Source organism: Equus asinus, chromosome 8 (assembly GCF_041296235.1).
Source record: "Equus asinus isolate D_3611 breed Donkey chromosome 8, EquAss-T2T_v2, whole genome shotgun sequence".
Classification (NCBI taxonomy): domain Eukaryota; kingdom Metazoa; phylum Chordata; class Mammalia; order Perissodactyla; family Equidae; genus Equus; species Equus asinus.
In genome coordinates, this window is record NC_091797.1 from 49,826,535 (window position 1) to 49,850,373 (window position 23,839).

The window sequence follows — 23,839 nt, forward strand, 5'->3', positions numbered from 1 at the left end:
ACTTTGCTGTTTGGGACCATAAAGAAATTTGCCTATTCTCATTTCTAAAACTATTATGCTTTGTATCTATCTAAGAGAGAGACAATGAATAAAAAGAAATTCACTCTACAAATAACATATACAGAAGTATAGAGGACAAATAAGTAAAATTAGAATGCTATTGTTAATTTGGGGAGAGAAAGGTGAAAGGATAAGAAAGGACATAAACTGATGCATTTCAGAAGACGGCAATATGCAATGGGTACCAAACAGTAATCACATATTAACATAGTACATAAACTTAAACAGGCTCATTGGAAAAACCTAAGTAAATAACAGCAATAAATTTCTGGCTTTTACTTATTAGAAGTTAGAAGTTATCACCTATTTAATTACACCACTGAGACTGGAAGTATTCCCAATATGTAAAATGAACACACAACTTTTCCCACTATATTTAGACTACAGTAACTGTATCAGAGATTACACATAATGAGAGGATGCATAAAAGTGTTCTTTCAAAAAAGCATATTTTGAAAATCAATAAAACTATTTTTTTGAAAAGCAAACACTGAGAAAGCAGATGTGTTTTTGTGGTCCCAGAGCTACCATGCGACACAGCCAAGCTCAATTCACTTAATTATTAAGTTTGAAAAACATCCTCAAGCAAATGTCCACTGGACTTTGTAGGGAGGTTACTCAGTCATTAACACTGATAAAACTACACTTGATATAGTTCTGCCTTCCAGTCTCAATTTACAAAGAGTTTATACACTGAATTAGCATCAGATGCAAAGTACAGAATCTGACAGAGTGAAGATGAATAGCAATGTGTTAAGTAAGAAAGAGCTGTTTGGTGAAGTACCCTGGGAATCTGGGCTGGTCTAATCCAAGATCACATCAATTACCGAGAAGTTAGGGGAAACAGAAAATCAATTAAACTTGCAGATGTACCATAGTGGGAAAGTCTTGAATCACCAACACCGGAGGCATTTGGAATCACACTGAATGAAATACCAGCAAACATATTAATAACAATAGAGACCTCTTTTATTAGAGGTTTGCTGGGGAAGAAATATGACTTAATAGTAAAAACACTTTTCTAGTTTCAATAGGCAATATTTATTTGCAATCATTTGTCTTAAGTTACCCAATCAGACTATCTTTTACAAAGATAAGAATTTTTTAAGATTTTTTTGTTTAGAGGACTTCATGTACACATATCAGAAGAAACACAGACTTATATTTCCTTCAGAGCTTTCATACAAAAAACAAAAGGTTTTAATGACCATGTAAACCAAGACAAAGGTACATTCGAGTATTTTTAAAAGAAAGAAATGAAGGTAAATTCTTTAAACACCACACTTCCTCCCTTAGAGTCAGTTACATATCTTGTTGAATTATCAAGATGATACAGAAGAAAATCCTAAATTCATTATAATCTGGTCTCTCCTAAAGCAAACACTCTAAATGGCTGGAATTTTCAGGCCACTATTGAAATAATGAGGATTCATTCAGAATAACTTGAAATTTTCCATTTTGCTCCAACCAAGACAGATACAAATGGAATATGCTTTGTACGTATGTTATGTATATTAATTACAATAGGTTTAAATCATTCAGCATCAATGTATCTTATTAATGTTTTTTAAAACATTACTTGGTATAATATAAGAAGCAACAAGAAGAATGCAAACAGGCTGTGGCAGAGGCTGTATGTTCAAACCTCTTTCAAGAAGACATACGAAGAGAGCCCAACAGGAATCAAATGTGGAAGTAAGACAGTTATGGCAAAGCCCTCTTGTCAGGCTGTCTTCCATCTGGCCCTTCTGGGCAGAGCCCTGCTTCTCCACGGAGCATTTATCAATCAGGATCCCAGCAAAGCAGATGGCACACTGCATAACTGAAGAGATTTTAATAAAGGGACTATTTACTAAAGTTTGGCAAGGTTAAGAAAACTAACAAGAGACAATGCAATACTCTCAGGCTAGCAACAATGGGGTGCTGTTTCCACCCCAGGCCTGAGAAAGCAAAGGAAGGGAACAGTTACAGGAACTCGGAAAACGAGATGAAGAGAGAGGGCCACTGAGAGAAGCTGTGGCCTTCGGGTGAGGGAAGGAACCAAGCCAGGATGAGCATGGAAAGAGGGAGTGAGAGAGGAGAACAAATACTCCTATCTCACACTCTAGTCACACCTCCAACCTCCAATTATCAAAACCCAACTAGACTAGACACCAGATAGCAAGGATTCTACTGACACAGTCTACAAGTCAGCCTCCATGGACACACATCAAGGTGGAGAAGGGTGGAGAATAGACCTGGAAGAGCAAACAGAACGTATCCACTTCTGCGCAGGACCCTAAGAATGAATGCAAAGCAAAATGCAAATAATATACAAGAAACATCAAATAGCACAGTTGGCTGGAGCAAAAGGTATGTATGGAATTAAAGGAAGAAAAAGTGAAAATGATAGAATGGGGTAGAAGATAATTAAGATCACGCTAAGAAGTCACAAATTAATTTGGAAGGTAATAGGCAACCACTGAAGGTACACATGCAGGAGAATAAAATAATCCCATAACAGTAGCAGTGTATATAGCCAGATTGAAAGGAGAGTCACCGATAGTAACGGTCAGGTAGATTATTCCAGCAGTTAGGCATTAAGGAGATAGTAAAAAATAAACATTAACATGAATTGATCTCCTATATGTCCAGGGTACCTCAAAAATCTTATCCATTTAATCCTCTCCATTTTAAACTGAGAAAACTAAGCCTCAGAAAAGTAACTTGCTGAAAAAAACCAACAACTACTTAACTGCTACAAAGGCCACATTATTTCACTAACTTGTGCTGTCTAAATGAAGTATTGGCAATAGAAATAGAAAGAAAAGAATGTAAGTTCACTGTCAGGCCCAGATCTCACTAACCAGGAGATCTCAGACAAGTTACTTAACCCCTTCTTAACTCAGCTTCCTCATCTGCAAATTAAGGGCACCTATCAAAATTATTTCTTCCCTCTCTAAAATTTTCTTGTAGCATTACTAAGTAAGACTTAATTCATCAGACTTCCCACCCTCAAACCAATCTGTCAACGGACATCCCCATGAACTTCATCTTCAACTCATCTCTTGCTACAGATACTCACAATTAAACCCAATTGCAGTCTACCTAACAAATCCACTCAAGCTGAAACTCTTCAGTGAGAAGGCATCCCTAATTAACCCAACCTGGAAGTGACAGGCCTTCTGTGATATACATTCATGTGCTGCACAACATCAGTTTGATCAACAATAGACCACATATACTACGGTGGTCCCATAAGATTAGTTCCATATAGCCTAGGTGTATATTAGGCTATACTATCTAGGTTTGTGTCAGCATACCCCATGATGTTTACACAATGACGAAATCACCTAACAATGCATTTCTCAGAAAATATCCCCATAGTTAAGCAACACATGACTATAATAAGAAATAGATATTTGATATTCATTTCCAGTTCCTGGTACAGAGCTCCTAAAACTCTTATAATTTCCTGAGTGATAGGAGGGAGAGGAGCATCTTTTCTAATTCATAATAAGCCCTTTTCAATCATATCTGAATTTATGCTAATAAGGTAACTCTTGGAGGATGGAGGTGGGTTGCCAGAGGAATCAACCATGTGATTAGAGGACTGGAACTTTCAGTCCCATCCCTCAACCTTCAGGGAGGGGAGAGGGGCTGGACAATAAATCCAATCACCAATTCCCAATAATTTAATCAATCATGCCTATGTAATGAAGTCTCCATTAAAAACTCTAAATGATCGGGTCTGGAGAGCTTCCCGGCTGGTGAATGCATCAAATAGGTGTGCAGCGGTATCCCACTGTTGTTTAAATGTGCATTTCCCTGATGACACGTGATGTGGAGCACCTTTTCATATGCTTATCTGCCATCTGTATATCTTCTTTGGTGAGGTGTCTGATAAGGTAGTTGACCCATTTTTTAACTGGGTTGTTTATTTTCTTATTGTTGAGTTTTAAGAGTTCTTTATATATTTTAGATAATAGTCTTTCTTCAGAAATATTGTTTGCAAGTATTTTCTCCCAGTCTGTGGCTTGTCTTCTCAATCTCTTATAGTGTTATTTGCAAAGCATAAGTTTTTAATTTTACTCAAGTGCAGTTCATTAATTCTTTCTTTCATGGATCATGCCTTTAGTGTTGCATCTAAAAAGTCAACGCCATACACAAGGTCACCCAGATTTTCTCCTGTGTTATCTTCACTACCATTAATTATTTAAAAAAAAAAATTGTGGGGCCGGCTCCGTGGCCGAGTGGTCAAGTTCGTGCGATCCGCTGCGGCGGCCCAGGGTTCGGATCCTAGGCGCGGACATGGCACTGCTCGTCAGGCCACGTTGAGGCGGCGTCCCACATCCCACAACTAGAAGGACCTGCAACTAAGATATACAACTGTGTATGGGGGGGTTTGGGGAGATAAAGCAGGAAAAAAAAAAAAAGATTGGCAACAGTTGTTAGCCCAGGTGTGAATCCTTAAAAAAAAAAAAAAAAAATTGCATGGCCAGTATGTGCCTGGTACTCAAGACAGAAGATAAATCAGCAACAACACCCTCAAGCATCCTGAAGCACTGTTGCTTTAAGAAGCTCAATTGAACAACCATCATGGCAGTTATTCTCAACTGGGAGAGAGCAGAGAAGTCAGAGTACACTGTGAATGAAGTCAAACTTCAGAGCACAGGCATTGGAGCCAGCCTGCCCGGACTCAAGTCCCTACTCTGCCACTCACTAGCTGTGCACTCCTGTGCCTCAACTTCCTCACCTGAAAAATGAGGAAAATATTCATACTCACTTCACTCCCAGTTGTAAGATTAAATTGTTGTAAAGATTAAATGACAATCCACGTGAGGAACTTAGCATAGTGCCTGTCACGCTGTAAGTCCACAATAAATGCTAGTACTTTTTTTTTTTTGAGGACTATTAGCCCTGAGCTAACATCCGCCACCAATTCTCCTCTTTTTTTGCTGAAGAAGATTGACCCTGAGCTAACATCTGTGCCCAGCTTCCTCTATTTTATATGTGGGATGCCTGCCACAGCATGGCTTGATAACTGGTGTGTAGGTCCGCACCCAGGATCCAAACTGGTGAACCCCGGGCCACTGAAGCAGAGTGCACGAACTTAACCACTGTGCCACTGGGCCAGCCCCAATGTTAGCACTTCTAGATTCTCTAAGAGGGGGTTGAGGTATAGTTTGAAACAATATTCAAAATTACCACGGTTATAAATTTCTAATCATGATACTTTATTTAATTTGGAATTTCAAAGAAAATTAAGGTATAGTCTACTTCTTATATTCTGTGGCCATCAAATAAATCAAACATTGGAAATCCATGAATAACAACATGTGGAAGGTAGTAGATGTAAGTCAGTAGGAAAAGCATGTGGTTAAAAATCTCAATTTGGTGGAAGTAGTCTTTTTTTTAAAACATAAAATTCTCATTTATAACCAAATGGTTAAAATTTTAAGTGAGAACTTCAATTGTTTTAACTTAATATTTCAATATCATATTACTGCTTTCATTTGTACTACTCTAACAGAGGAAAAGTAGACTACAAATATTTAGAAACTAAACCACAGAATTAAGGATGGCTCGTTTCTCGACGACTTCACAATACGAATCTGTTTTAAAGAACACTGGCTAATGAAAGAAAGTATAATTCTATTTCCTAGCATAACTACAAAAATCACATGCAGAAGAGGTTATCAAAATTGACTACAACTGGGGCTGGCCCCGTGGCCAAGTGGTTGGGTTTGTGCGCTCTGCTGCAGGTGGCCTGGTGTTTCGTTGGTTCGAATCCTGGGCGTGGACATGGCATCGCTCATCAAGCCACTCTGAGGAAGCGTCCCACATGCCACAACTAGAAGGACCCACAACGAAGAATATACAACTATGTACTGGGGGGCTTTGGGAGAAAAAGGAAAAAAATAAAATTAAAAAAAAAAATTGACTACAACTTTTAAAAGTACTTTAAAAAAAGATAACTTCAATTAATTATGTGATATGAAAACATGCAAATGTCATTTATATCTCAATAAAACTGCAAAAAATGCAAATAAAATCATTTCACTTTAAAATTGATTAAATTCTATCTTCCTGATCTGATATTTCAATTAAATCTACTTTACACAAAAATAAAAGTGAACTTAAAAAAAAAAAAAGACTATGACCTGACGCATTTATAAGCCAATCAAATATATGCCTCCTATACTGGATTGGTCAATGCATGGAGTTGTCAAGGAAAAAAAATTTTATGAGTTTATATCTAAAACAATAACTTTCATAAAGATGCTAAATAAATGTTAACTAGAAGGTATTTTCATAATATAGTTCAAACAATATATACGTCTGCTTATCTTACTTTCAACAATTACCTTTAATTGTTTCCTCCACCACTTCTACCACTCGATCTATCTGTTGAACCTAAAAAGAAAACAAACTGTTAGGCAAGCAATTTACATGGAGAAGAAATATTAATTTGTGTTTATTCTTCTGCTTGAGTCAATGTAACATTTTCTAAGCACACAAAACAGGTTTTCTTTAATTAATGCATTTAGAGATACTATAAAAATATTCAGTATTAACGTTTTGTGTTACAACGACATATGAAATGATCACTGTCCTGTCCTCTGATGATAACTGAAGAAATCCTATTACATTTAACTAAACTGCCTGGAGTTCTGCTAGGACAGCCTATCAACACAATCTAAACATGTCCTGAGACAGAAACTGAAGTTTAATTAAAACATGTCTCTTCACACAGAGCTTCAAGAAAAAAGGCATAAAGTAACAATCCACACAAAAGGACATGCTGGTATGAAGGAGATCTACCCCAAATCCTATGCTGTATTATTTTAATACTGAAACCCCTTTTAATGAATTTCTACCACGTGCTTGCATACTGGGCTCAGGTCCATGGAATACAAAGTCAAGTAATAACAGCTCCTGCCCTGGACACCAGTGACTAAGGAGGACTTCCCAGGGTGCCATGGGAACACAGAGGAAAGGTAATCAAATCTGACTGAGTGATCGGGAACGCTTCTTAGAGAAACAAAGGTGACTCTTGAGGGATAAACAGGATGAAGATATGAGAAGCCCACTAAGGAGACTGAGTGAGAGCAGCTAGAGCTACAAGGAAAATGAAAAACAGCAAGGATTGTAGTCCAAGAAGCTAAAGGAAGAGAGAAAGTCAAGAAAGAATAGGTCATAAGTTAATATTACCTCTAGTTTAAAAATCCTCAGATTATCATTGTTTTACTACAGAAGAAATACATTTTCACTGAAAAAATTCAAACAAAATAGAAATATAAAGAGGAAATAAAGTAATCCACAACATCTTCTACTCCTCAGATGAAATTACTCATAATAGTTTGATGAATAGATACCAAGACGTTTTCCAGTGGTAAACATTTATACAGTTCTGCAGTTTTTTCTTTTTTTCTTACAAATTATGAGATAGATAGATACATAATAGATAAAATAATACACCTGACCCTAGTTTCTTTTTCTTTTTTTTTAAAGCTTGGCAGCTGAGCTAACCTGTTGCCCATCCCCTTCCCGGTCCCCTTCTCCGTCTCCTCCTCCTTCTCCCCAAAGCCCTCCAGTACATAGTTGTATATTGTAGATGTAGCTTCTTCTGGCTGTGCTCTGTGGGACACCACCTCAGCATGGCTTGATGAGCACTGCTAGGTCCACATCCAGGATCCGAACTAGTGAAACCCTGGGCCACCAAACCAGAGTGCGCAAACTTAACCACTCGGCCACATGGCCAGCCCCCATGATTCTTTTTCCTATGTATCATAAGCATATAGAAGTCTACTTCATTAATTTTATTAGCTGCCTAGTATCTCATGTAGAGATATACTATAATGAATTCATCCATTCCCCTATTGATAGACCTTTATGTTATTTCTAATCTTTCATTATTATAGAACAATGCTGCAATGAACTCAACTGAGACAGGAAACCTTTTAAAAGACTTTATTAAAAGTGGAAAAGCAAATCTCTTTAAAATATTCCTTTGGCATCAGTGTCTTCTAGGAAATAAGAAAAGACTTGTGAGAATACACTATCCAACTCTGCCTTTGACCATTCAGCTCAGCACGACAGTAGCAGGAGCAATCATTATTGAGAAATTGCCAAAGCAAAGCAAATTTCAGAGAACGTTGGCTCTTTAGTTCCAAACAAACCTATCTAACTGTAGATGTGTCCACCTGGAACCACTGCAACCATCAGGTTCTAGTTTTATTAAGAGAGGCCATGTGGTTTCCTTACAGAATGCGATCAAAGCCAGGATAACAAGAGAATTCAAAGAGGAGGAAGTAGCCAACAGTGTGAAATGCCACAGAGATAACAAGTAACATACAGACGAGAATGGGTATGCCTGATTTAACAGCAAGGGGGTCAACGAATCCAGGGGAAGCAGTGAGTTCAGTAGTAATAAGTTATAAATAAGAAAATGGTGTGGCCGGCCCAGTGGTGCAGTGGCTAAGTGCACACGTTCCGTTTTGGTGGCCTGGGGTTCGCCAGTTTGGATCCTGGGTGTGGACATGGCGCCACTTGGCAAGCCATGCTGTGGTAGGTGTCCCACATATAAAGTGGAGGAAGATGGGCACGGACGTTAGCTCAGGGCCAGCCTTCCTCAGGAAAAAAGAGGAGGGTTGGCAGCAGATATTAGCTCAGGGCTAATCTTCCACAAAAAAAAAAAAAAGAAAGAAAGAAAAGAAAATGGTGACAGCTAATATAGACTTTGCCATTAGTGCCGTCGAGTCAATGCTGACTCCTAGTGACCTTGTGTACAGCAAAGCAGAACCCTGCCCAATCTTTTCATGCTATCCTCTCCCCTTTCAGTGCTGTATCAGACAATGCTCCACTGCTATTCATAGGGTTTTTACGGCCAATTTTTTCAAAAGTGGGTGGCCAGGTTCTTCTTCCTAGACTGTCTTAATCTGGAAGCTCTGCTGAAGTCTGTCCACCATGGGTGACCCTGCTATTTGAAATCCTGGTCGCATAGCTTTCAGCATCACAGCAACATGCAGCCACCACGGTATGACAACCGACAGATGACCGACAGGTAATGTGGTTCCCTGCCCCGGGAGACAAATCTGGGCTGAGGTGGTGAGAGCACCAAATCTTAAGCACCAGACCACCAAATACAGACTAGTCTTACAAAAAGGTGGGTCACAAGGGAAAGAAAAAGAGGACTCCTAGTAGTTAGAGGAAATTGAGTATACATGTGATGGTATATTTAACTATTTCTTTTTTGTTTTATGAAGTTTACATGCTGAGGGGAGAAAGGCCACCGAGAAAAAGGAGCTGAAGATAGAAGAAATAGTTGATGAAGTTCAGTCCCTCAGGAAGTAGAGAGGGTAAGATCCAAAAAACACATAGAGACACAAGTCAAGAATGGGAGAGAGGCCAAGTCATCATCTTCTGAACAAGGGGTTAGGAGAAAAGCAGGGGAATAGATGGGAGTACCCTCATGAAAGTCAGAAAGGATGCTAAGTAAGTATCCCACCTGTTGGCCTCAACTCTCTCAGGGAAATAAGAAGCAAATTCATCTGCTATGAGTGAGAAAGCACACTGTTATACAAGAATAGAATGAATGTTTAAAATATCTGTTGTAAGTTTAACACCTGTTAAAAGAAGTGATGACTAGGGACACAAAAAAATGCCAGACAGTACTAGTTATCACAGTACTGTCTGGCCAAATAAGAGACTATGAATTTTTTTAACAATGCCTCCATGTACAGCTGTAATTTTTCTCAGGGCCCAGCAGTTCTTGAGTAGGAGCCAAACAGTTAGATAAATGGATTGATGCAAGGTTTGTTCATTCCATCATTCATTCATTCATTCACTCATCATTTAGTGAACATCAAACATATATCAGGATGGCTCAAAGGGCTGGGGAAACAGAACTAAAGAGACTTATAGGATGAACCTGAAGAATATGGAAGAAAGTAAATTAACTATGCTTTTTGGATAAGACAAAGCTTAGGGAATAGGTCAGATAGGGAAAGAAGCAGAGCCAGAAAGTAGAAATGAAGTGGCTGGGGGTTGGGGGAAGGAAGGAAGATAGAAAAGGGAGGGTGAAAAAGGAGAGAGGAAAAAGGAGAAAAGAGGATAGGACGTTATAATCAGAGTCTGGATACAGGTATTTAGGATTTTTGAAGAACAGCAAGATCCAAGATCTGGTCATGAGAAAAAGTGGCTGAAACAGGATGAAGGTGATAACTACTGGAGTTGTGAAGTAAGGAAGTGAGAGCTTACAGTGTTGGTGAGACATTACACATGGACACTCAGACAGCCAATGATATTAGAGACATGGGTAGGATAAGGAGGGAAAAGTTGGTCAAATGTTTCAGAGAATGTGGGTGAATGAGAAAGATACCAGTTGAAGCTGGAAGACAGAGAATAAAAGGAGTACGATATGAGATAATCCAACAATGGATCCAAAACAAAAATGCTGTCCTATGCCATTGGAGATACAACAGCCCAAAGGGAGTCTTGTACCCAGTGCTGTAGCCCATGGACTGAATAAGACGCAGTAACCTTACAGAAGAGTAAGGGTAACATGTCGAGGAAACAGTCAAAAGGTTAAAAAGCTGGGGGTAAGCTAAAACTATAAAATTCTTAGAAGAAAATGGGGCCATAAATCTAGACGAACCTTGGATTAGACAATGGTTTCTTAGATATTACACCAAAAGCATGAGCAACAAAAGAAAAAAGATAAACTGGACATTATCAAAATTAAAACCCCTTGGTACAAAGGACACCATCAAAAAAGTAAGACGACAACATAGAAAACGGAAGAAAATTTTTGCAAATCATAAATTTGATAAGGGACTTCTATCTAGAATATATAAATAACTCCTACAACTCAACAATAAAAAGACAAACCGGGGCTGGTCTGGTGGCACAGCGGTTAAGTTCGCACGTTCCGCTCCTCAGCGGCCCGGGGTTTGCCGGCAAACCTGGGTGTGGACATGGCACCGCTTGGCACGCCATGCTGTGGTAGGTGTCCCACATATAAAGTAGAGAAAGATGGGCACGGATGTTACCTCAGGGCCAGGCTTCCTCAGCAAAAAGAGGAGGACTGGCAGTAGTTAGCTCAGGGCTAATCTTCCTCAAAAAAAAAAAAAGACAAACTATTTAAAAATGGGCAAAAGATCTGAATAGACAGTTCTCCAAGGAAGACATTCAAATGGCCAATAAGCACATGAAAAGATGTTCAACATCATTAGCCAAAAAGGGAATTTTAATCAAACCACAATGGAAGAGTGGGGAGTTATTCTTTAATGGGTATAGATTTTCTATTTGGAAAGATGAATCATTCTGGAGATGGATGATGAGATTGTTGCACAGCAGTGTGAATGGACTTAATGCCACTGAACCATACACTTAAAATCAGTTAAAATAGTAAATTTTATGTTAAGGATATTTTACCATAATGGGATACTACTTCAGACCCACTAGGATGGCTATAATCAAAAAGTCAGACAATAATAAGTGTGGACAAGGATATGTAGAAATTGGAACCCTGACACATTGCTAGTAAAAGTGTAGTAAGACGGTACAGTTGCTCTGGAAAACAGTCTGGCAGAGTCTCAAACAGTGAAACATAGTTACCATATGATCCAGGAATTCCAATCCGAAGTATACGCCCAACAGAAATGAAAACATATGTCCACACAAAAACTTGTACAGGAATGTTCATAGCAGCATTATTTCTAATAAGTAAAATGTAAAAACAACCCAAGTTTCATTAACTGATGAAGGGATAAACAAAAGTTGGTATAACCATATAATGAAATAGCATTAAACCATAAAGAGGAATAACATATTGACCTAAGCTAAGACATCATGCTCAGTGAAAGAAGCCAGACAAAAAAAGTCAAATACTGCATAATTCTATGTATATGAAATGGCCAGAAGAGGGAAATGTTCAGACATAAAGTAGATTAGCGATTGCCTATGACGGGTGGTGAAAGAAATGAGAGGGACTGCTAAGGAGTCCTGAGTTTCTTTCTGGAGTGATGAAAATATTCTGAAGTTGGTCGTGATGATCACATGACTCTGTGAACATATTAGAAACCATTGAATTACACACTTTAAATGGGACAACTGTATGGTGTGTGAATTACACCTCAAAAAAGCTGTTATTACAAAAAAACGTTGAAGGTGGTCAAATGTTCTAACGTCAAGGTCTGCAACTCAAGGGAAAACTGAGGAAATGTTCCAAATTAAAGGAGACTACAGAGACCTGATAATGAATGCAACTTTGGATCTGAGATTTTCCTTTTCCTATAAAGGACGTTACTGGGACAATTGGCAAGATTTGAATAAGGTCTGCACACTAACTCTAATACTGTTTCAATGTCAATTTCCTGATTTTTATAATTGTCCTACAGTGCTGTAAGAGAATATCCTTGCTTCTGAAATACAGGAACAGTCAGAAGTAAAGGAGCATCACCTCTGCATCTTACTCTCAAAAGGGATCAGAAAAGAATGTGCACATATAAAAAGAGAATGATAAGCAAACGTTAAAATATTAACACTTGCGGAATCTGGATAAAGAGAATATGGTAATTCTTTATATTTGCAACTTTTCTGTGAGTGTGAAATTATGTCAAAATAAAAGTTTAAGTATGTGTGTATGTATGTGTGTGTATTGAAGAAATAGCAATTGTCTTTTACCCTTAACGTCACACAAAATTTGATTGAATGTATACAGTTGAAAATACATTCTCTGGTTTTAAAAAAGTACTTGATTACATTTGCTTTTATGGCAGAGAAATGGATACCGCCTACACATGATAATTTAATCACTGAGTGGTGTGGGAGAACCCCAGGACTTTCAAAAGAATGGTCTAGCAAACTTTAAGAAAAAGAAAAGCATTTGATTACAAACAGGGCAGAAGTTCATTAAATGATTTAAAGAAAATATTGTCTCATTTCCATTTCTGGTAAGGTGGATATTGGAGGAAGCAGTGGGAGAAAATGAAAGACACAAGGGGAGGCAGAAATAAGGGAAAGCAGAGTCAGGGGAGGGGTAGTTAAATGGAAGAGGGAGAAGTCAGGAGGCAAAAAAGCACAGGGTGGCAGGCAGGAAGAGAAGAAAAAACAATCATGAGTGAAAGAACACACTCAAGAGTCACGTGGAGTAATGAAGAATATATTGAATTCATTCTGGGCAGAAAAGGAAAGCTGTTCTTAATTAATACTATAAATTGTAGCCCTGAATACACAAGAGCTTAGTCTCTGGCATATAATTCAAATAAAATAAATAAAACAGTATCTTGTGTCCTTCAGGCACTTAGTTATAAATATACAGGAAAAAAAGGACATGCAGTATGTTCTATTACTGACTCCATATGCTCTCGACAATGAAGAAAGGAGCTAGTGAATAAACAATTCATAAATAACATTAATGAGTCACTCTGCTGCAGAACTTTTAAAAGAAATCCATAAAAATATTGTATTCAGCTATTATGAACTACTCCAAATTTATAACTAAACATATACTGAAGCAACAAACCTATACAAAGCGCCTAAAGCAAATACAAGTGTTATTCCGAAATCGCCTAATTGTTTAGAGCAGTGCTACCCAATAGAACTTTCTACAATGATGGAAATGTTTATATGCTGTGCTGTCCAACATGGGAGCCACTAGCCACATGTAGTTAACTGCAGACTTGAATTGTGGTTACTGTGACTGAGGAACTGAATTTTAATTTTCATTAATTTAAACAGTCACATATGGCTACTGGCTACCATACTGGAAAGTGCAGGTTTAGAGTACAGCTAAGCTAGCCACCCAGTTTGTGGTGATTTGTTATGACAGCCCTAGGAAACTAACACACAGCTCAAACACAATTTTGTCAATTAGGCTAAAAAAAGTCCAGTCAGGGAATAAGCTGATACCGTTCCGCAGTTAGAGGTTCTGCATTAGTATGCACTTCAAGTATCTTTTTTTTCTGAACAACCAGCGGGTAGATAAGTTAATGACCAGTAGTAACACAGCGATAGCTCACATTCCTTAAGCAATTACTATGTTCCAGGCTCTGTGCTAACACGTCACAGACACTATCACATTTAATCCTCATAACATGCCTAGGCAGTGGATACTACTGTTACTTCCAAGGCTGAGGGAACTGAGGCACAGGGCTATGCAGCTAAATTCTTGTCACATATTCTTAGTGGATCTTATCCAGGAAAGGCACACAGGTGGCAGGCACATTTCATGAATTTCCCTTTTCCTATACGCCCAGAGGTCACTACTAAATGATCACAGAATGCTATCCAACTGAACCTGGACTTTCTAGAGACCCAGGCAACAACTATTCCTCCAAACTACCCCCCTGACAAATCACCACCAGTGTGCATGCATTCACTTCACAAATGTCTACTAAGCACCAACCAAGCCCTATGCATTGTTCTAGGAACTGGGGACATAAGGATGAAAAACACCAAGTCCCTTCTTCAGGGGTCTTACGTTCTAGTTGTAGGAGACAAACCTGTAAACAACTGAAAACATTCATTTCCCATCATGACAGATCATATAAAGAAAATAAAATCTGGGGGTGGCAGGAGGTGGAGAGGGCAATTTTGCTCCAGTGGTCCAGGTAACGCTCTTAACAGATAGCATTAATCCTAGGACCTGAACCACAAGACAGAAGCATCATTGTGAATCTCCAGGCAGAAAAGTACATATAAGGGCTGAGAGACAGAAATGATGGCGAATGAAGGGCAGACTGGTAGAAGATGAAGCCAGATAATTAGGGGAGAAAGATTATGTGAGACCTTGTAGCTCTTGCCATGTAGTTTAGATTTTATTCTACTTGCAAAAGGAAGTCTCTGGAGGGTTAACAGAACAATTTCAACAGCATTGCTCAGGCTAATCCTATTCAAAATGTGCAAAGACTATTCTTCTTCCTTTTTTTTTTTTTTTTTTTGCTGAGGAAGATTAGCCCTGAACTAACATCTATGACCATCTTCCTCTATTTTTTTCTATGTGGGACACTGCCACAGCATGGCTTGATGAGCAGTGCATAGGTCTGTGCCCAGGATCCAAACCTGCAAACCCAAGGCCACCAAAGGAAATCACATGAACTTAACCACTATGCCACCAGGCCAGCCCCTAGCTCTCTTAATTTTGACTGTATATAAATAAACTGGAACAACCTGTCATTATCATTCTAATTAAGAAATATCAGACCAAAACTTTAAAACCACCTAAAAACTCTTAACCTTTAAAATAGAAAAAAAAAGCCTTCCTATCTCTGTTAAGAACTCTATTATAAAAAGTTTTTTCCATCAAATATATGTTCAAATTTTTCACTTTTATCATAATGGGATTTTGATCCAATAATCAGCATCTGACATAAGATTAAAGGCCAATTTTGATTTCTCTATAAAAAATATTTTTCTCCTCAAAAATTTTTCTCCAAGCTGTTAAGAAAGTCCCTATCTCTATAAATGGTATTGGAAGAGAACTCAATTTCCAAATCTCTTAAGTTTGGGGAAGTCCATAGCAGTCACTAAGCTAAACTCTACTAGAAGAAAGATTTCTTGAATTCACAAGCCTGTGAACAAGTCTGCTAATGAGTTACACAAAAGAGCAACTGATGCTACATGTGGTTTAACTTTTGAACAAAACTTTATCTCCCAGTATATGTTTATCTCCTTTCATCTCTTCATTGAGAGAAATTCTTCCCCAATGGTAGAAATAGCCCTTTCATCAAAAATTATATGACACCACATCCCACACCCCACTAAAAGCATATTTTCTACCTGAATGGTACCAGTGAGTGACTAACACTGAGATAAAAATTACTAATTGAAAGATGAGGCCAAGCTACACAAATGCCAGCAAAATGAGTATCAGTATCAGGAACTTTTTCCTTTGAAACCCAATTAAAATAACTATAAAACTTTAGTGGGAAAAAAAGTCTTTCAGTAATTATAACAAAACTTAACATGTTAAATTCAATTATATAGAGAAACACTGTTTGAGACAGAATACTATAATCCTATTAAATAATAGGGCATATTATAAAGTAAAAAATGATTTTTAAAGTGAGACTAAAGTTAAAAACAGAGTAATATCAGAACTAAAACAAAAATACACATTAGAGACGTAAATCATCAACCAATAAACAATGCTCTATGTAGTAGGCAGAATAATGGCCTCCCAAAGATGTTCAAGTTCTAATTCCCGAAATGTGAATATGTTACCTTGCAGGCAAATGGGTTTTGCAGACGTGATTAAGAGTAAGGACCTTGAGATGATGAGATTAACCTGGATTATCCAGATGGGCCCAATCTACTCACACAGTCCTTAAAAGCTGAGAATCTTTCCCAACTGTGGAGCGAGACAGGGGTGATGATAGAAGGGTCAGAGAGAATGGCATTGCTGACTTTAAAGATGAAAGGGGGCACAAGTCAAGGAATGTGGGTGGCCTCTAAAACCTGGAAAAGACAAGGGAAAGGACTCTCCCCTAGAGCCTCCAGAAAAGAATGCAGCCCTGTGAAGACCTTGATCTTAGTCCAGGAAAATCCAGGTCCGACTTCTCGACTCCAGAACCATAAGATAATAAATACGTGTAGTTTTAAGCAACTACGTTTGTGGTAATTTGTTCTAGGGCATACAAAACTAATACATTAATTAAGAAACAAACATATGATAGAGTTAGCATAATAAAAGAGGGAAAGAAAAGTTTAAAAATAAATACTGTTAGAATAACTGAGAACAATATGGAAAAGATTCAGTTAAATGCTCATCTTATAACTTAACAAACATTCACTCAACAAATATTTATTGGAGCCCGCCCGGTGGCCAGCATTGTAAACTGCAAATATATTGAAGAGTTGAATAAATCTTTTTCATACTTTAATAAAAGGTTTAAAACAGAGGGAGAGAGAGAGAGAAACAGATACTTTATCAGATCTGTTTCTAGATCCTGGGAACACATATCCTCAGTTTTGAAAGCACAGAAGAAATTATCTCCCCCCCAAAATTCCAAGTTTCTACTATATCAAAATTTTAAAAAGCAAGGAAAAACTATGATAAAAAGGTAGACTGGGGCCTGCCCGGTGGCGCAGCAGTTAAGTGCGCACGTTCCGCTTTGGTGGCCTGGGGTTCGCCGGTTTGGATCCCGGGTGTGGACATGGCACTGCGTGGCAAAAAAAGCCATGCTGTGGTAGGCGTCCCACATACAAGGTAGAGGAAGATGGGCATGGATGTTAGCTCATGGCTAGTCTTCCTCAGCAAAAAGAGGAGGATTGGCAGCAGTTAGCTCAGGGCTAATCTTCCTCAAAAAAATAAATAAACAAAAACTCTAAAAATTTAAAAAGTAGACAAATCTTTTCCTCACGTTAAAATAGGTTGATTTCCTACTGTTGAGTTGTAGGAGTCCTTTATATATTCTGGATTTCAATCCTCTAGGAGATCTGTTTTGCAAATATTTTCTCCCAGTCTGTGGCTTGACTTTACATTTTCTTAACAGCATCTTTTGAGGAGCAAAAGTACTTAATTTTGATGAAGTCCAATTTATCAATTTCTTTTCTTTCACACCAAAAGGAATAATTCTGTGTGCGTGTGCCCTATCTAAGAAATAGTTTCCTAACTCAAGGTCACCAAAAAGAGAGGAAGATGGTAAAAGATTTGAACACTTTACCAAAAATATATGGATGGCAAATAATTACACAAAAATATGCTCACCATCATTAGTCAACAGAGAAAAGCAAATTAAAACCACAATGAGATACCACTACATACCCAGCACAGTTGCTAAAATTAAAACCAGCAGTACCAACTTTCGGTGAGGATGTGAAGCGACTGGAAGTGCTGGTGGAAAAGCAAAATGCACAGCTGTTCAGGAAAACACTTCGGGGCAGTTCCTCAAAGGGTTGAGGAGATCCTGACTGTACAACTGGGCAACACCATTCCTAGATGTTTACCCAAGAAAACGTAAACACAGCCACACAAAGACCTGGGAATGAATGTTTACAGACACTTTATCCTTAATAGGCCCAAAGTGGAAACAACACAAATTTCCATCAACTGCTGAATGGATAAACAAACTGTGGTCCATCCATACAGTGAAATAATTCCAGGCAACAAAAAGTACCAAACTATTAATGATCACAACAACACGGATGGAACACTGACTATATTACACCAAGTGAAAAAAGCAAGAAACAAAGTAACATATAACTCCATTTATATGACATTCTGAAAAAGGCAAAACTACAGGGACAGAAATCAGAACAATAGTTGCCAAGGACTGTGTGTTTGGTGGGGCCAAGAGGTTGACTACAAAAGGACATAAAGGAACTTTTTAGTGAAATGGAAATGTTCTAAATCTTGATTGTGGTGGTGTTTACACAAGAATATACATTTGTCAAAATTCGTCAAAGGTGAATTTCACTGTATGTTAATTCTACCTCAACAAATCTGACTTAAAATAAGAAAAGAGGTAAGTATCGATAACATATAAGAAAATAATTAACAGATAAAGAATGAATAAAAGACATATAGAAATAACCACTGGATTACACAGCTTCTAACCCTAACCTTTTCATACTGCCTTACCCGCCCCCAGCCCTCCCCTAGATTTTCACCCTCAACTGCTGAGTCTCACTTAAGCCTCCCAGCGAATGCAGACTCCTTCTCTCTACTCTCACTACCCTACTTATCACTCATCTGCACTACTCCAAACTACACCTCTTAACACTAAAGTTACTCTCTCCAAGTTACACTCAAGTCAGCACACACTTCTTGCTAATTCTTCCCCCTTCTTGGCACCCTTAAGCTTTTCCTCAGCTATGTTGTTGCTTCTCCTTGAAAGCCCTTTCTCCATTCATCAAACCACTACAAAGCCTTTGAAGCCCAAGTCAAGGATGGCTCTATCCTCTGTGTACCCACATACTTTATCCCTATGCACATTTATCATGATTATTTGTGCCTTTCTTCAGATTTCACAGTCTAGGGAAAAGACACATTTTATTCAGTTCTGTATCTCTAGCAAACAGTTTCATTCCAGGCACATAATTGTGCTCAATGTTGATTCTACTAGTAACTGAATTAAATAATTATAATAAAAAAGCTAATACAGAGCACTACTTGCCAGGTGCCAGGCTAAGCACATTACATGTATCAACTGATTTAATCCTTACAAAACTCAGAGTTAGATTCTATTATCTCCAGTCTACAGATGAAGAAACTGAGGCACAGAGAGGTTAACTAACCTGTACAAAGTCACACAGCTAGTAAGTGGTACAGCAGGGATATGACCTACACAATCTAGTTCTCGAATGCATGCTCTTAACTACTATGATACACTACATTTTTATAATTCAATAAGTGAAAAGTGTGTACACATATGGGTAAAATTAAAAGAGGCCATGAAAACAACAGGTAGGGAAAGGTACAAACATGAATGGGCTTTTAAATTTACATGTCATTCTGTTACAGTACGGCTTTTTTGATAATTAAAGGTAAAAAAACAGAATATGACAAGAAGAAATATTAGAAGACATGAAGTAGAGACAAAAAGGAGGACACAGTTTCTCAAGCTTTGCTCTCAATATCAATGCCACTGTTACCGTGACATTGTTCCACTCCATTAATTTATTTACCTTTTGCAATATGGTACGTGATAGAAATATTCTCAAATATAGCCTCTTTCAAATGCTGCTTTATTTATACACATAATTTTCAGAATTAAAGTGTTCACATTTGAAATAGTCAGCATGCCGTTCGACTTCTCAGTATTAGAGCAGTCGCCTGAAAAGACGTTTAAACCACTGCAAATCACCCTGGTAGTCGTCCCGGAGACAAGCAGACACCTGTGTTAAACCACATTTTTGTTCAGCTCTCCAAAGAAAGTGTGCACCTGCCTGCAGGGCTCACAGCTGGCACATCAGGAAGTTTTGTCATTTACACATTTTCAACATCAAATTATATCTTCTGCTGTGAATTAAATGTTTTTAAACGTTACAACTTGTGTATTAATTCAAAGTTTATTTAGGATTTCTAGAGATATCATACAAAGACAAGCCTAAAGAATCAACACCAAGACCAAGTTCAAGTGCAGTCCTTGTTTATTAGTACAGAAAAACTACACCCAAAGTACAATTTTGTAAACACGCTTTCTTGTAACAGAGTAAAAACTAATAAATATCATGCCATGAAAAATGGCTTCTGCAATAATCGAAAAATAACACTACCTTTAGAAGAACTCAAGCAAATAAATGTGATTTCCCCTCTCTATCCCTAACACACCTCCTAACTGATGGACACAAAATGTATTTCCATCTGAGCCTTACAGAGAAATTCCTAATTCATCAATCTCCCTATGTTCTATGGGCCCATGCCACCACCTTCTCCAGGAGGCTGGAGACGTTCTAGGCTCAAACCAGATGCCTCTCCCCAAGAACTGGAATATCAACTCTATGAGGACAGGGATCTTTGATGATTTTATATACTGCTGCATTCCTAGCACCTGGAACAGAATAGCTACATACTAGGTATTCAGTAAGTACTTGCTGAATTGAAGAAAGAATGATGTGGCAGCCCCAGGATTTGAAGCCAAGCTTTCTGAGTCCTAAAGTCTACTGTTATTCTTTTCTACCAGACTTTGACAGAGAACATCTTGCTTTCTAGATGACTAAAAGAAACTTTCCTGCCAACAAATGAGCTAAAGAGAAGGAAAGTAGCATTCAATAGGTATAGTCACAAGATCTTGGAACTACCTACAGCTAGACGCAGAGTGATCAATGTTAATAAATAATAGCAGTGACTAAAAAAAAGAGAGAAATGAAACTTTTCACTGTAAGGTAAAATGTTTCAAGACCTCGAAAAAATAAAACAGATTTTGATTCTGTACTGGTTACCTATAAATACATACATTCTAGATATAAAATATAAATTTCACTTAATCATGCTAGGAAAAAAGTTTTGGTTAAAAAGAGATCTTTTTATCCAAGACACTTAGGTTTTCAAATGTGTTCTCTCTCCTCTCCTAATGCAAAAAAATTTAGACAGCTTTGCGTTCCAGCATGAGAAAAGTTAGAGCTTACTGCCACCAAAGCCAGCTCCCTGGACCCAGAGGTGGAAAGGTTTTAATTCTGGTTTTTATATTCTATTATTTTATTTCTGTGCATCACCACACAAATAATATTAATCACAACTAGACAGTTTCAGAAGACAGTAAGACAGATGAAGATAAAAGGCCCAGGGGTCAAATCATCAATTACTGTGTGCCTTCACCACACTGCTCTCTCTGATTACGAAAGCAAATTAAATGCCCCATTTCTGAAGGCTGATATTGATGGAAATTAACACGTTACGATGGTAGTACGATCCTTCTCAATGTCACCCCACGTACTCCATGAGGACTTGCAAACATGGGATAGTGCATTTTTCTAACTCAGATGTGCAGGAAGTAGCTCGCTCACCCACTAATCCCCACCTAAAGGCAGTTTTTCATTTTAATCACTTGGTCAGTAGAATTGACACATCCTCCCTGTATTGTGGGGTGACACAGACAAATCCTAGCAGGCGGTAAAAGCACAGGACACAGGGACAACTGTTCTTCTTCCACCTCGATTAACGCCCTCCACCACAGAAATTCTCTAAGGGGTATTCTGTAAGGGAATAGCAGTTTCCCTCAGTCTGTAAATCAATTGTGCACTACAATTTCAAACATTCTCCTAAGAATAGTTTCCCAAGTCACTGAATTCAAACATCTTCCTATATTTTTTACACTTCAGAATTGTTCTTTTCTTTGTTATAAACCAATATAAATTCACTTCTTTATTTCACTGTAACTCACTATATTTTCGAAGGTTTCTGATTCTGTGGCAATTCTAATAATTCTATTCAGAAATAGGTCTCCCAAACACCAATTACAGATGATTTTGGTTTCCTACTCCAATTTCTTTAAAATTTTAGGTTCTGCAGACACACTTTCTTTTTTTTTTTTTCTTTTTTTTGAGGAAGATTAGCCCTGAGCTAACTACTGCCAGTCTTCCTCTTTTTGCTGAGGAAGCGTGGCCCTGAGCTAACATCGTGCCCATCTTCCTCTACTTTATATGTGAGACGCCTATCACAGCACCGCGTGACAAGCGGTGCCATGTCCGCACCCGGGATCCGAACCGGAGAACCCAGGGCCGCTGAGATGTGGAACGTGAGCACTTAACGCTGCGCCACCGGGCCAGCCCCCAGATATACTTTCAAATATAGAAGGAGTCAGTTATGATAAATGTCATATAGCTACCACAGAAAAAAAGGCTCTATAAAATGATGTTGACAAAGAATCATCCTATAGTTTAATAATAATACTCAATGCTGACAATATAATCAAATTACAGCTCAAACATTGTTACTGATAGTGTGATTCTACTTTTTGAAACTTTTCACAATATACTGATCTTACATTAAAATAAAAAGCCCTCTGTGGGCATTAATGTATTATACAGATATTTCCTAAAACAAAATATTTATATCCAACATTTAAGAATAGTTAGGTAAATTATAGTATATTCTTCAAATAGAATATTAATGCCGGATTTAAAATGGTTCAAAAAGTCATGAAATAAAAGATCATGGAAAAAGAAGGACACAAAATTGTTTGGAGATTACAATTAAGTAAAATATGCAACAGTTAAAAGTCTGAAGGGGATAAGCAAAGTTATAATTATTGTTATTAGGGTGATGGAATTATGAATTTTCATTCTATTCACTTTTTAAAACATGTGTTCTTAAGTTATTTATCCAATTATAAGGGAGCAAAATAAAGCAAATCTAAAGAATTTTAATGGCAATAAAATGAGACAGAACAAAATGGGGAAAAAAATGTTTATTTGCCATATCCATGGGTTTTTATCATCCCTGAAAATCATCCCACCTTACAGCACTGGGCGTCCCCCTTATGCCATCTTGAGAACCTCCCTGACATCCTGACACATGAAGCTCGTCCCTGCACACAGTGGAGTTCAGGAAGACAGTACCATGAGGTACTCAGAGGAGGGGCTTTGGCCAGACTAAGGAAATTCTACTATTCCAGTAACTTAATTCTTCAAGATGAAATCAAAGATGAATCCCAAGGTTGTACCACATTCCATCTCTAAAACAGAATTCTAACAAGTTTCCTATTTCCCTAACACAGCAGGATTATGTTTATGCAGAAAGAAAGTCTGACATGAAAAGATAACTCAGGAGTCCATATTCATTTCACTCCTTAAACCAAGAGAAATCAAAATGTAAACAGAAAAATGGGGAAAACAAAATAAAGTTCCCAAACATTCAGGTTCTGTTTGTTTAACACGAGAATGTTTGTTCAAAGATTATTAAATTTGCTAGTGGGGCAAGGACTTCACAGCAGAAAAGTTCATCACACTGAGTAGACAGTATAAGAACCTGTCAGTAGTACCTCAAATAAGGAAAAATCCAACCAATCTCAATCCAGGTGCCAATTATTCATATAAGTTTTTCTATGAACATAAAATATTTATATATTTTTTAAAAAAATTAATACAGCCTCTTTTAAAAAAGATCGTTACTGAGTATACTGAATACAGCATTAAAAGAATGGCAGGAAGGATGAAGCATCACCATTTGGTCAACAAACACGGACTGAATGCCAACTACCTTTGGGCATTTTGTGAACAGTGATGGCCACAAAGAATAAGAGAGACAGTAGACAATACTCCCCTAACTTCACAGACCCTACTGCCCCACAGATAAAAATGCATACCAACAACAAAAATACAATAGGAAGATTCCTTCATTCAGTCAGTC

At 37.9% G+C, this 23,839-nt stretch overlaps 1 protein-coding gene across 14 annotated transcripts in view; it reads right to left on the reverse strand.

The window, feature by feature from the left end:
• CDKAL1 (CDK5 regulatory subunit associated protein 1 like 1) overlaps positions 1–23,839 on the reverse strand; it is a 612,104-nt gene that overhangs the window by 433,600 nt on the left and 154,665 nt on the right. For all 14 annotated transcript variants that reach the window (XM_070515582.1, XM_070515574.1, XM_070515583.1 and 11 more), the window contains one exon: positions 6,408–6,456. In XM_070515582.1, coding sequence (XP_070371683.1) covers positions 6,408–6,456 — 49 coding nt within the window. The remainder of the gene's footprint in view (positions 1–6,407; positions 6,457–23,839) is intronic.